Below are 12,421 nucleotides of genomic sequence, written 5' to 3' on the forward strand. Positions count from 1 at the left end.
CTTCATTACAAGATTAACTGTTTGTTTCTTTAAAACATTTGTCTGGATTTTATTGAACTTTCCCGTCCTGTATATTTTGTTCATTCATTCAAATTTTGCATTCATGCTGCATTGCTTCAGTGTAGTTTATTAACATTCACATTATTTGCTAAATTAATTCGCATATATTGGTTAAATAATTCATGAACATTATTTTAAATACACTGCTAAATAGAAGTTAAATTGAACTTTAAATAAGAATAAAATTAAGAGCAAGATGAATGTTGCCCCTGTCCGACCAACACACACACACACAGACACACATACACACACACACAAACACACACTACACACACGCATATACAGCATGGAGTGGTTTACAGATGGAGTGAAGGATGACAGGGTTGTCGCCAACAGCAAGACATTGAAGTACATGTGGGAAAGTGATGGCACAGAAGTGACAGGGCAGCAGTTCTGGCTTGATCAAAATGTTAGAAATTGGCCAGGAAATCGAATAGCTTACATTAGCTCAGGTTTTTAGGTTTATCACAATTTGAAAGTTAACTTGTTATTTTTGTTCAAAAGTTTTAAATAAAGATTCAAATCTTTTTTAAGATATATTATGACATTTATTGTTATCAACTATTAATAATTCATTGTAAAAATGTTCAGGGAACCAATGGAGCTGGGTGCTGATAAATGATACAGGCATTGAGAGGCCATTCATGTGTCAGATCAGCAAGGAGTATGTCTTCAAAATTACTCATGTTCTCAGAGGATTTGGTTGGTGCAACTAAACACAGTTTTTTTTCATCATTTTTAGAATAAAATAATAATTTTTGTTAACACTTCTAATCCGTTATTAATATCAGTTAAGTGTTTAATATGAAATTAAAAATTTTATTGTAAAAACTGATGGCAATTATGATTAGGTTACTGACATTAGCACGTTAACCATTGCAACAAACAGATTATGGTCTTGATGAAAATGACCCTGAGCAAGTTCCCAGAGGTCCGAAGTTTACAGTGTTGCCCACCGACAGCATTTTCGATGCACGAAGTCAGAATAGGTTGGCCTAATCAAGTCATTCGATTAATCAATATTTTCAGTCGTTCAGTTTGTGTAATATCGTGTTAAACCTGTTTAAAATCTGTTTTATTTTGTCATTCAACTATACGAGTGTGATATAGAATCTTATTCAAATAGTGCGACTTCATTAAATGTTTATTTATTATCTCAGATACGTGAGGATGAACTGCGACGCAGATGGCAACCCACGACCAACCTACAGTTGGGTGGTGACCAGACAGCTGGAAACAAAACCAATCAACACGTCCGACCCGTCCATCACTTTGACGAACGGCATCCTGACCATCAACGAGCCAACAGACAGTCTTCATAACGGTGTTTATTACTGCATTGCTTCTAATTCTTTTGGAAGCATCAGAACGCACGGTGTTCAACTGAGTTTTGGCTGTTAGTTGCTACTTTACGTATTTTTTTCAATATTTGCAATTCAATTTTATTATTTTTCTGTTTTAAATCAAAAATAAAGAAATTATATGTAAAGTTATTCAGTTGAAAATAACGCATCAACGAAAACTGATCTAAATTTCAGATTTGAATGATTTCCCAAAATCGAAAAGGGAGCCGATTATTACAGGAACTCACGTGGGAGCCCGAATTGAATGCATTCCACCAAAAACTAATTACGACAGTAATTATATTTTTTGTTTTATTTTTTGCATCATTTCAAAATTACATTTCATTGATGTCGTTCAATATGAATCATGTAGATCTGGTGTACAGTTGGTACAAGAACACACCGACAAATTGGATCAGACAGGACATCAAATGGCACACCTTCGTGTCTGCTGACAGCGTATTGTACTTCCAGTATGTCAGCAAGGATGATGAAGGCAACTACACGTGCTTTGTGACCACCACTCAGCTCGGCATGGAAGGCAAATCCAGCATGCCCATCCAGTTAAAAGTCACAGAATCAGGTTTCTTTAGTGTTTTTGTCCATCGATAACTCTTACTTACCTTGTATACACTTTAATTTGGGTAATTAACTCGAATGATATTCTGAACAGCTGCTAGTACACAAGATCCCATCATTGTTAACGGCTTCCCAAAAGCTTTTCCAAAGAGTCCATTGGTTGGCAATGAAGTGAAGCTAGAATGTATAGCCTATGCAACGTAAGCAATCATCATTTGCTGCACGTACAACTACTGTTTACAATTTTAACAACGTTTTCTGCAGAGATTTTAATAGACTGACGTACACTTGGTCTCGACCAGATGGCCAGTTCATGCCTTCTGGATATAGATTTCAGAATGATGATCAGAGAGTACTTGTCCTGTCGAATATTAAACTTTATGACTCAGGCATCTATCGCTGCACAGCTTCAAGTCAAACTGGAAGAGCCGACACCAAAGATGTCAATTTGGTGGTGGAATGTAAGTACTTCTTGTTGAATTTTTTCTATGTATTTATATGCGTCTCCATTATACACATTTACGTGTACATCTTGCTCCTCACTTACTTGGTTGCATTTGAATTTATGTTAGACTGGTCTGTTAGTTCAAACCACGGGACATATACAACACATGCATTTGTAGATACGCAAAAGCACCGCTTTCTATGCGCAAGATATTCGATGGTATTGAAGTTTAGGGCAAATTGAGTTCGAAGCAATCACAGCGCATTAAACTAAACAAGACATTATGCGTCTAAACTAACTCACCATCCAATAATCATTTTGCGCATCAATGTTAGATCTCTTACTAAAGGTTTTTCGTTTTTATAAATGCGTGCAGTGTTAATTGAAGTATTAAACTTATTCCATGTAGTTTCTTCATTGTTTATTTAAATAAAATTTGTATATTAGATTTCTTTTACATATAAATTAATTTCAATTAGAAACATTTCCAAATAAATTATTACGATGTTACATCTTAACAGCGGCACCGTATTTCACCATTCCTCTTGAAGATCAGCACAAAGATCTCGGTTCAACTGTTGAATGGTTCTGCATGTCGTACGGCATTCCTTCTGTCACCAATGAATGGTTTATCAATGGAACGCTGTTGGAATATGTCAAAATGCCGCCAGATTTGAAGAACAGGTACTCCGTAAGTGGCAACAAGCTGATGATCAGCAACATCACCTATCGTCACGCTGGCATGTATCAGTGCTCGGCCACGAACTCGCATGGCACCAGCTTTTCGTCTGCACAACTAAGAATTTTAGGCAAGTTTTAATTAATTAGATTTTTGCTTTGTGTTAGACGTGCCAAACAAATTTTAAATGCTTGAACTTTTTTGTTGATTGTTCCTTCACGGAACATATCCCGAATTAAAAAATTAGTTATTTTTATAACAAAGTTTAAGTATGTAAGTTTGATCATTTCATTCCAGCCTTTGCGCCATCATTCAAAAAGAATCCTGTGCAGCCGAACGTGTTTGGCCTGCTGGATGGTAATGTCACTATGCTCTGTTCCCCCGAGGCATCGCCGCCGGCTAATAAAGTTTTAAATTTTCTTTTTCATTTTTTGTCTTCGCAAATATTATTTAAACTGAAAACACCGAAAAATTCTTTGATAAAGGAATGGTTCAAAGATGGCATGGCATTGAATCCGGGAACCGATCCAACGTCGCGTATTAGAATGTTACCCAACGGAAACCTATTCATCAGGCAGATTTCTTCAGAAGACAAGGGAAATTATTCTTGCACTGCGCAAAATTCCTATGGGACGGCTTCAAGCTCTGGTCGATTGTTGGTTCTACGTGAGTTGTACGATTTGTTCTAACTTGATTATTTATTGTATACATTTAGCAATGAATGTGCTCACGTTCATCGAAAAACTGTAGCTAGAAATAAGATGTGATAAAATTTTATACATGAACACACACACACTGATAAGTGTATGTGTTGTATGTTTTTTGGGTTTAGACTATCATAAATACAAATATTTATAAAGATCACTGCGTTTTTGGCATTATTCAACTTGTAGTTGAGTTTCTCAATTTTTCTAACGAGACTTTTATCATCTTGATGAAGATTTAGATTTTTTCGAACCTAATTTAGATTTAGAATCTAAATTAGATTTAGATTTGGAACCAATTGACAGATAATGCTAAACATCAAGTTGAAACTCAATTACAAGTTGAATAATGCCGAAAACACAGTGATCTTTATAAATAATTGTATATATATATATATATATGTGTGTGTGTGTGTGTGTGTGTGTGTGTGTGTGTGTGTGTGTGTGTGTGTGTGTGTTTGAATCCTTTTAATGTGATTGCTTTGTAAATTATTTGATGTTTTCTTTGCGCGTTGTTATGTTTCACATCTTCGAATTAATGTTTTGTTACTATATAATAAAAACCTCATATTTGCAGCCCAGTTCACCATCCACCAGCCGCCGAGAGATACAGTTGTGCTTGTGAACCAAACAGCATTCTTCCATTGTGAAGCAGCATACAACCCCGCAATTGACATCACGTACGACTGGTACCACAACAGCTATAAAATAATGTTCATTAAAGTCCGTAATCTTGGAAACACTGTCCATGTGTTTAAAGAGCCATATTATGAAAGAGTTCGTTAATTATATTTTCAACATTTAATTTTTTTTATTATAAGGGAATCTATTATTTATTTCTCCTACGATGACTTTTTTCATTACAAATGAATCTACCCTAATAAAATAATTTTTGCGGTTTCCTGGGTGTGTTCTCGTTTGGCATTTAAATACTTTTGTTTCGCATCGAAGGTGATAGACTGTTGGGATGGACTTCTTCGTGTTGAATTTTTTATGGCTTATATAATTGATCCTATAGAATTTAAATTTGAAAATTTGATTTTTTTTAGTAATTAATAGATTTAAAAACTTTAAGTTTATTTAGTATTAATTTCGTTTAATTTTTTAATTATAAAACGTTTTTAATTTAGTATTTGTCAATAAATACATTGCTGATAAATGCACAGGGAACTGGGATTTACAGGGGCAGTCTTTACATTTACAATGTTCAGTTCTTCCACGCTGGTGACTACTGGTGCGTTGTGAAGTCAACTACTCAATCAGTCAGAGCCAAAGGTCTTCTAGTAGTTGAAGGTCAGTTATTCAGTTATGATTTCATGGAAAATTTGCACTTTTATTATTTACATTATTTACTTATACAACACAGGCCCACCTGGTGAACCAGCGGGAGTCCTGGGGTCAAATGTTGGCCCCACCAACCTGACGTTAACATGGTGGCCCGGTCCTGACAATGGACAGAAAACAACGATGTTCGTCGTCGAGGCTCTCAATACTGCTGAAGGCTTCTGGAGGCGAGTCAAAATTGGTCAGTTGTGTGTCAGGCCATGCTGTCGTATGTTCTCGATGATTATTCCGATTTAAAATAAAGCTATAAATTTTATAAAAATAGTTTTACTATGTCAGATTTTAACTTTAACTTTACTTAGTAAAATTTTACGCTTTTTATTATACTTATGGTAAACAATGAATTTTCCGTTTTTCATTCTTATTTTTGTTTTTTTTAACCAAATATTTAATAAAAAGTATCTAATTGAAAAAAATGAAAAAATAGGTATAAACGAAACTGAGCTGAAACGCTGTAAAATTGAATTAAAAAACAAAAAATCATTTTTACATTTTTAGTTATCTTAGTATTTAAAATTTTCACTCTTTTACAGCTGATTCATCATGTATTGATATCAACATTATTTGTTGTATTGTTGTATTTGCAGATGTTTAAGGTCATTTATAGAAACCAAACTTTACTCAAAATCCCCAACATAAAAATTATTAGTTAGCATTGATAACAAAGCTACAATGGACAAATTTTAGCTTTGTTAAACGCGCAGTTTTTGCTGCAAATCAGCAAAAAAACACTCTGAAGCATCATAAATAACTAATTTATGATTTGATACCCAAAAACCTTTCAGTTTTATAATAGGTATTTAAAAATAAAATATCTTTTCATATCAGATAAGGCAATTTATAAATTGCATCAATGAAAACTTTTACAAAAATTAGAATATAACAAAATGCTTTTAAAGTTTATTGAATAAATTTAAAAAAAATATGAATTTTTTCAGTTATCAGTTAAATATTGGCTGAATATTTCCAAACTTGCTTACATTATGATTATTATGTTGCAATTAACGTCAACGTTTCTCGAAATTATTAGAATCTCGAGATACATTTGTTCAGAACGTGATGGTCTCTACCATTGTAGATGGCTTGAACCCATACACGGAATACAAGTTTCGCGTGTTTGGCGTGAATATTTACGGAGAAGGAGTACCAAGCAAAAATTCTCGTGAGTTTTTTTTTTATAACGCAGTTATATGTTCTTGATTTTTATTAATAAAGCTTTTATTACTGGATTGCTTATTAAATCAAATCAACTATTTACTAACATTTTTTAACTAGAATTTAAAAATATATGCCATGGAGTATTGACCTTAGACTGTGTTAATTTACTAATTAATAACGTAACATAACAAATCACAATTGATGAAAGACTAAGTTTTAAGCCAATCCTGTTAGAATTCATCTTTTGCCTATTGCAGCTGCTCACGTTTTTCGAAAAACTATGATCAACTTTGTGACCCTTCATTGAACCTTTTAGAGAATTGTTTAGTCTTTTTAGAGATCGGGACGCCAAAACAGTATGCAGTGGTCTAAATGTCTTACTATGGATTCGTACAGTCTTGTTATTACAGTTTGTTTTTTCTCGGAATCGTTTTCTCAATGCTCCCTAGCATTCGGTCGGCTTTTTAGCAATTTCTTGACGCTGTTTTGATTGTTTACAATCTTAGGTAGTGAAAAAATCTAGGTCACATTCTTCCGTAGTTGATCTAATTACATTCTCAATTGCCGTTTGCAAGTCATATAATTAGTGTTTAAACAAGATTATTGGTGCAGTATGAACAAATGGGGGTATGGTCAGTTTGTTTTAAGATTTTAATATTCTAAGGAAACGTTTTAGGCATCTATATAAAATAATATAAAATATTTGTTATAGATCACAATTAAACTGCACGGCACTTTCATGTTTAAAATTGTAAAACTAATGTTTTGAAAAAATTATTTGAAATTCAAAATAATATACGTAGCCCTATATAGGACTTCTCAAGCCCCTCCAGTTATTTATCCGCTTGGTTTGAAAGGTGGCGGTGGAAAGGTTGGAACGTTGAATATAACGTGGGAACAAGTGCCTCTGTCAAGTTGGAATGCTGAGAAGGGAAAAGTTGGATACATTGTTCACTGGAAACGTTATGATATGAATGATGACCAGTGGGCTAAGGTATGTTTTTTAAAACAATTATTATTTTATCTTATTATTTTATCTATGATTTTCTTTTAATTGTTTGACCATTTTATTGACGCAGACGAACATCACCGATCCAATGATCACAAAGCTCGTTGTTTTGATTGGTCCGCAAAACTTTTACATGTTGTACAACCTGAGAATTCAATTTTTCAACCCCATGGGTGTTGGTCCCATGTCTCCACAAGTCAATGCCATGTCCGCTGAAGATTGTAAGCATATGTTCTTTCAATCTTACATGTTTGTTATATGTATGCTATTTTCCAATGTATTATAATTATATTTGTATCGTTTGTGTTCAAGTTAGATTGCTGCAAATGTTAGGTGTACAGCAAAAAAAAGTACACCTAAATATTAAAAATGTGTCTTTTAAATATTAAAATACACTCTTAGTGCCAACCGGTGTACCGATCAGCGTGAGAGCAGTGTATGCAAACGCTACTGCCATCACTGTTGAGTGGCTGCCCGTTGCAAACACCAGGGAGGTTATGCGGGGAGTTTTGCTTGGATACAGGGTTCCTAATTACTTTTTATCAATTTTTCGTATTTGCTAATATAATGATTATTAAGCTATTGTTAATGTTATGGTTTCTGTTACTTTATTTTTAATTTGTTGCTAAACGTCCTATATGGAGATCGCCATGCAACAGCATTCTTTTTACATGTTTCTCACAATCTTTTAAACTTTCAATCGCAAATTATCTGATTTGTGACCATTAATGTGAGGCCATTAATCATTTTTGTATTATGATACACTGTATTATTTCTATATAAAGTGAAATATTGAATAATTCCACGTTGAATGGACCACTTAGATAAATTATTGGGTGGACAAGGAAGAGGACGAGCAGATGGGACTGTTCAGGATCATTCGGAACAACACGGACAACGGACTGATCATCGCACTGCGGGAGAACACGGACTACATGATCAACGTGCAGGCTGTCAACACGGCTGGCAACGGTCCAAAAAGTGAAAACTACAGGACGAAAACGTTAAGAGCAGGTAACGAATCATAAAACGTTTCGCCAGTTTTGTTTTGTTGCGTAATATTTATAATTTTTTGGAATTGCCATCACTTTCAATTACAAAATTATTTTTATTTATGTTTTTTATAAAATAATGAGCGATAACAGCCCAGAGACATTTCAACTTGAATTTATTCATTTTTCTCGACAATTCTCTTAAAATGGCTATCACCTTTTTTTTTTGAGGAAAAATTATATATTGTAAACGTCTTGGATAAATGTTGGCGAAAAGTCACTTTGTAAATTTACCATTTTCTTGTAGACAAAGGGATTGGTGTAGCATAATTTGTGCAATTGTTTGCTGAATTTATAAAAAACCAAGTTTTAATAAAAAAATTTTAAATTCTAAAATCAGAGCAATGTAATAACCGGAACTAAAACTATTAAATAGTTAAACTATTAAATAATAAGTGGTTCTGTTAAATAAGGTTGCATCTTTTTATAGTAATACTCATTCGAAAACCCAACAGCTCCGAAAGAAGCGCCCCAGCAAGTAACAGTTTCAATGATAGACGAGCAGTCGGTGCAGCTGCACTGGAGAGGTGTCTACACGACCATTGAAGAGGAACCACTGGAAGGATACATCGTTAGTGCTTCATTCGACTACCAACTTCAGAGAATCGTCATTTGTTTCAAGCTTCGTTTCGATGCTTCTTTTTTTATGATTTCTATTTTGAAGGAGATATAAATGTGTTTTTAATTCGCTCATTTTAAGGTGCGGTATTGGAGGCGTGGTGAGAATATTTACGTGGCGAAAAATGTTGATGCTGGCAAACAAATCAGGTACCTGGTTGTTAATTTCTAGGCTGACCTTTATAATTAATTTTAAAGAAATCCTACTAATTTGTCTGAATTTTTCAATTTTTTGATCAAGTTGCTTATTTTTTATTGTCCTGTGAATGAATGTTTGTTTATGGAGTTTGAGATAGAATGAACTAACTGATTATTGCATGTAAAACGATCATGAAGATATATCCTCAGCGGGTTGGAGCAGTACGTGCAGTATGAGTTGAGAGTCTACGGCTACAGTAGAGGAGGGGATGGTCTGCAGAGTTCCCCGACGCTCGAGTTCATCATCGGTGGGACACCCTTCATCATTTTCTTCTCTATTTTGAATATTCTAAAAGTTTATTATACAAATTATAATTATATGAAAGTTATTTAACAAATAATTAACAAATTGTATGAAAGTTTATTAATACAAATTATTGAATAGTTAATTCAACTAATTTAACTATTTTGTTTAACAGGAGACAAAGCACAAATCTTACAAGGTTGACTATTTTATTATTCATTATCTCTTTATAATAGAATTCTGAAAACTATTTCATGCGCCTTAATTTCAACTAATATTATGTTGAATTGTTTATAAAAATCATTGTGTTAATTATTTTCCAATAACGCTGTTGTATTTCAGATTCGCCGGACAAGCAGTATATTGTTTCTGGTCTCGGATACATACCGTTCATACCTTCGGAATGTTCTCTTCTCCTACCCAAATTGTTTCACAACTTGTTCATTATCGCGGTGACCTTTCTGTTGAGATTAATGTTAATTTCGTAGAAGGGATTATTTATCACCCATTCTAGATTATTGTCTTCTAATTTTTCACCATAATTAGCACAATTTTAAGGGTCTTTGAAATTGTAGCTCGCCGGCTGTACATAAACTTCTTTTATACCAGATTTTATTTTGTCTAATACATATTTACAAATAAACAGTTTGAATGTTTGCGCTATGCTAGCAGAGTCTTTAAAATGTTCAAATCTTAAATTAATCTAAAATTAATTCAACGTTTTGTTTAATTGTATTTTTAAACGTTATTGAGATGTTAATAAAGTTAATGTTTGGCGCGTGAATTCATCCTGTGTCTAGGGGCCTGTGAACTCTGAAGTTTCTCGAATATTAAAGAGACAGCGCTGTGTAGACTGTCTTACCAGATGAACGACATACTTCTACACACTCACACACCTTCACGCACGCACGCACACACACTCACACACCTTCACGCACGCACATATATATAGTTGTATATAGATAAATATATGTAAAAACATAATAAACATGCTGACTGTCAACTAAAAAAAATCGCATGTGTGACGAGTAATGAGATAAAAATTTTGTTTTGGAACCGCACAAAAATTTATTTATTCAACCGTTTAAAATTATCATTTTTTAAATTTTTTATTTAAATTGATGTTGAGCGAGTGAGTGAATGTGTGAGTGAGTGAGTGAGTGAGTGAGTTAGAGTGAGTGACTCGGTTTCTTGGAATAATGAACTTTGCACTCCTTTTCAAAAGAAAACAAGCACACTACGCACACACACAAAAACAGACACATACATACACACACACACATACATACACCACACACGCATATAATTTAACACGGCAACACAACATTCAACAAATTAATGTAATGCGCTGATGTTGTGAAATATATATAAATAAATAAATAAATGCAGATTTCATTGAATATTTTTGCCCACTTAGCATTAATCAACTTTTAAAAAAAAAATAAATAAATATATATATATATATATATGTGTGTGTGTGTGTGTTGTGTGTTTGTGTGTGTGTTTGTATGTTTTTATGTTCAACATATCATCCAAGTAAACAAGTCTCAACAAAAACTGAACCGTTCTGAAAGAAACGCAGTTAATTAAAATTAAAAGCATGATTATCATCTTATTTACAACTATCAGTTGTGTCATTTAAATATTTTAGAAACATTTATTTCTTCTTTAAGAATCAATCATTCATGGTTATAAAAAAGATTTGCATGCGTTTAAACAACTACGATCCTGATGAAGATGATGACGTTGATGAAGGTGATAATGATGGTGACGATGACGATGTTGATGAAATTTAAGATGATGATATTAACGATGTTGATGATGTTGATACTGATGTTGTGATTTGCGATGGAGTTTTTAGTGTTTATGATGATATTATTTTCATTGATGATGATGTACAGTTGACTAGTTCGGTGTTGATTAAAATGAAGATCAATCAGTCAATCAATCAGTCAATCAATCAATCAGTCAATCAATTAGTTGGTCAGAAGATGTTTTTGGTTTTTGAACGCAGTGATGTTGTTAACAAGGATTATGATGACGTTGGGTTAGGGTTAGGATAACACACATAGATTGTTGGGTTTTTCTTGGCATTCAAACCAGCCCAGTTTGAAGCAGTGAATGTTCAGGCGCTTTGGGCAAAATGTACTTGTTAAACAACAAAAATGATCTTGCATTTCTCGTAATTCAGACGACCAAAATAAAAACACATACGTGCACACACACACACACACACACACACATACACACACAGAGCACACATACACACACACACACGGAGCACACACACACTTGTGTTCGTATGAATTAATAAGGCACCACATGACCGTTAGTAACAGAGAGACATCTTGATATTTTAATTACATTAAACGCCTTTGGAGTAACACATTCGTAGTTTATTATCGCAAATATTTACTGCTTCTTTCTACTCACATCTCCATCAATACATTTCACTTGATTGCTTCTTCGGTTCTGTCACTGAATTTTTTAAGATTTTTTTTTCAAATTTTCCGTTTCAACAGATCGCATTAAATGTTGGAAGTGTTGTTCGGCTAAACATGCATTCAGTTGTGACTTTGTTTGTAAGCTTGTAGCAATTATAGCGACAAATAACAAGTAACTAATGACAAGTAACAATTTCATTTTCGCCTGGCATGCTTTTTTAATGCATCGGCATCTACAACATATATGAATGAAATATACAAATATAATGTGGATAACATACATATATATTATATATATATATATTTTGATATATATATATATATATATATATATATACATATATAAGAGTGTTCGTTCGTTATGATTTCTCTAAACAAACGAATGTGCGGGCTTGTTAAAGTTGATGTCGGCTCGTTCCTATATAAACTCATCAACAGATGTCGTTCAAGCCTGTTTAATGATAATTAGGAAGTTTTGCATGTCACATGCTTTTTTGCTCGTTCGTTACGTTATGCAGTGTTTGGATGTTTATTATTCGTTCGT

General features: G+C 33.5%; 1 protein-coding gene across 1 annotated transcript; it reads left to right on the top strand.

Annotated features, from left to right (window-relative positions):
• Positions 1 to 398: 398 nt before the first annotated feature.
• HELRODRAFT_185513 (hypothetical protein) lies at positions 399 to 10,217 on the top strand. The gene is made up of 24 exons (XM_009018320.1): positions 399 to 512; positions 652 to 762; positions 950 to 1,049; positions 1,221 to 1,456; positions 1,599 to 1,697; positions 1,777 to 1,986; positions 2,077 to 2,182; positions 2,247 to 2,443; positions 2,949 to 3,236; positions 3,404 to 3,513; positions 3,592 to 3,772; positions 4,388 to 4,587; positions 4,977 to 5,103; positions 5,177 to 5,335; positions 6,185 to 6,316; positions 7,116 to 7,306; positions 7,392 to 7,542; positions 7,724 to 7,845; positions 8,146 to 8,335; positions 8,829 to 8,944; positions 9,074 to 9,141; positions 9,328 to 9,437; positions 9,609 to 9,632; positions 9,776 to 10,217. The coding sequence occupies exons 1-24, from the start codon at positions 413 to 415 to the stop codon at positions 9,919 to 9,921; spliced, it is 3,474 nt and encodes a 1,157-aa protein (XP_009016568.1). The 5' UTR covers positions 399 to 412; the 3' UTR covers positions 9,922 to 10,217.
• Positions 10,218 to 12,421: the final 2,204 nt, after the last annotated feature.

The sequence above is a fragment of the Helobdella robusta genome, assembly GCF_000326865.2.
Source record: "Helobdella robusta unplaced genomic scaffold HELROscaffold_21, whole genome shotgun sequence".
NCBI lineage: Eukaryota > Metazoa > Annelida > Clitellata > Rhynchobdellida > Glossiphoniidae > Helobdella > Helobdella robusta.

Excerpts from the sequence above, each read along its gene's own strand:
- HELRODRAFT_185513 (XM_009018320.1), top strand. The coding sequence starts at position 413 with ATGTGGGAAAGTGATGGCACAGAAGTGACAGGGCAGCAGTTCTGGCTT. Across the intron at positions 4,588-4,976 it reads AAGAGCCATATTATGAAAGA|GGAACTGGGATTTACAGGGG; the intron begins GTTCGTTAATTA and ends ATAAATGCACAG. Across the intron at positions 7,846-8,145 it reads GAGTTTTGCTTGGATACAGG|ATAAATTATTGGGTGGACAA; the intron begins GTTCCTAATTAC and ends TGGACCACTTAG.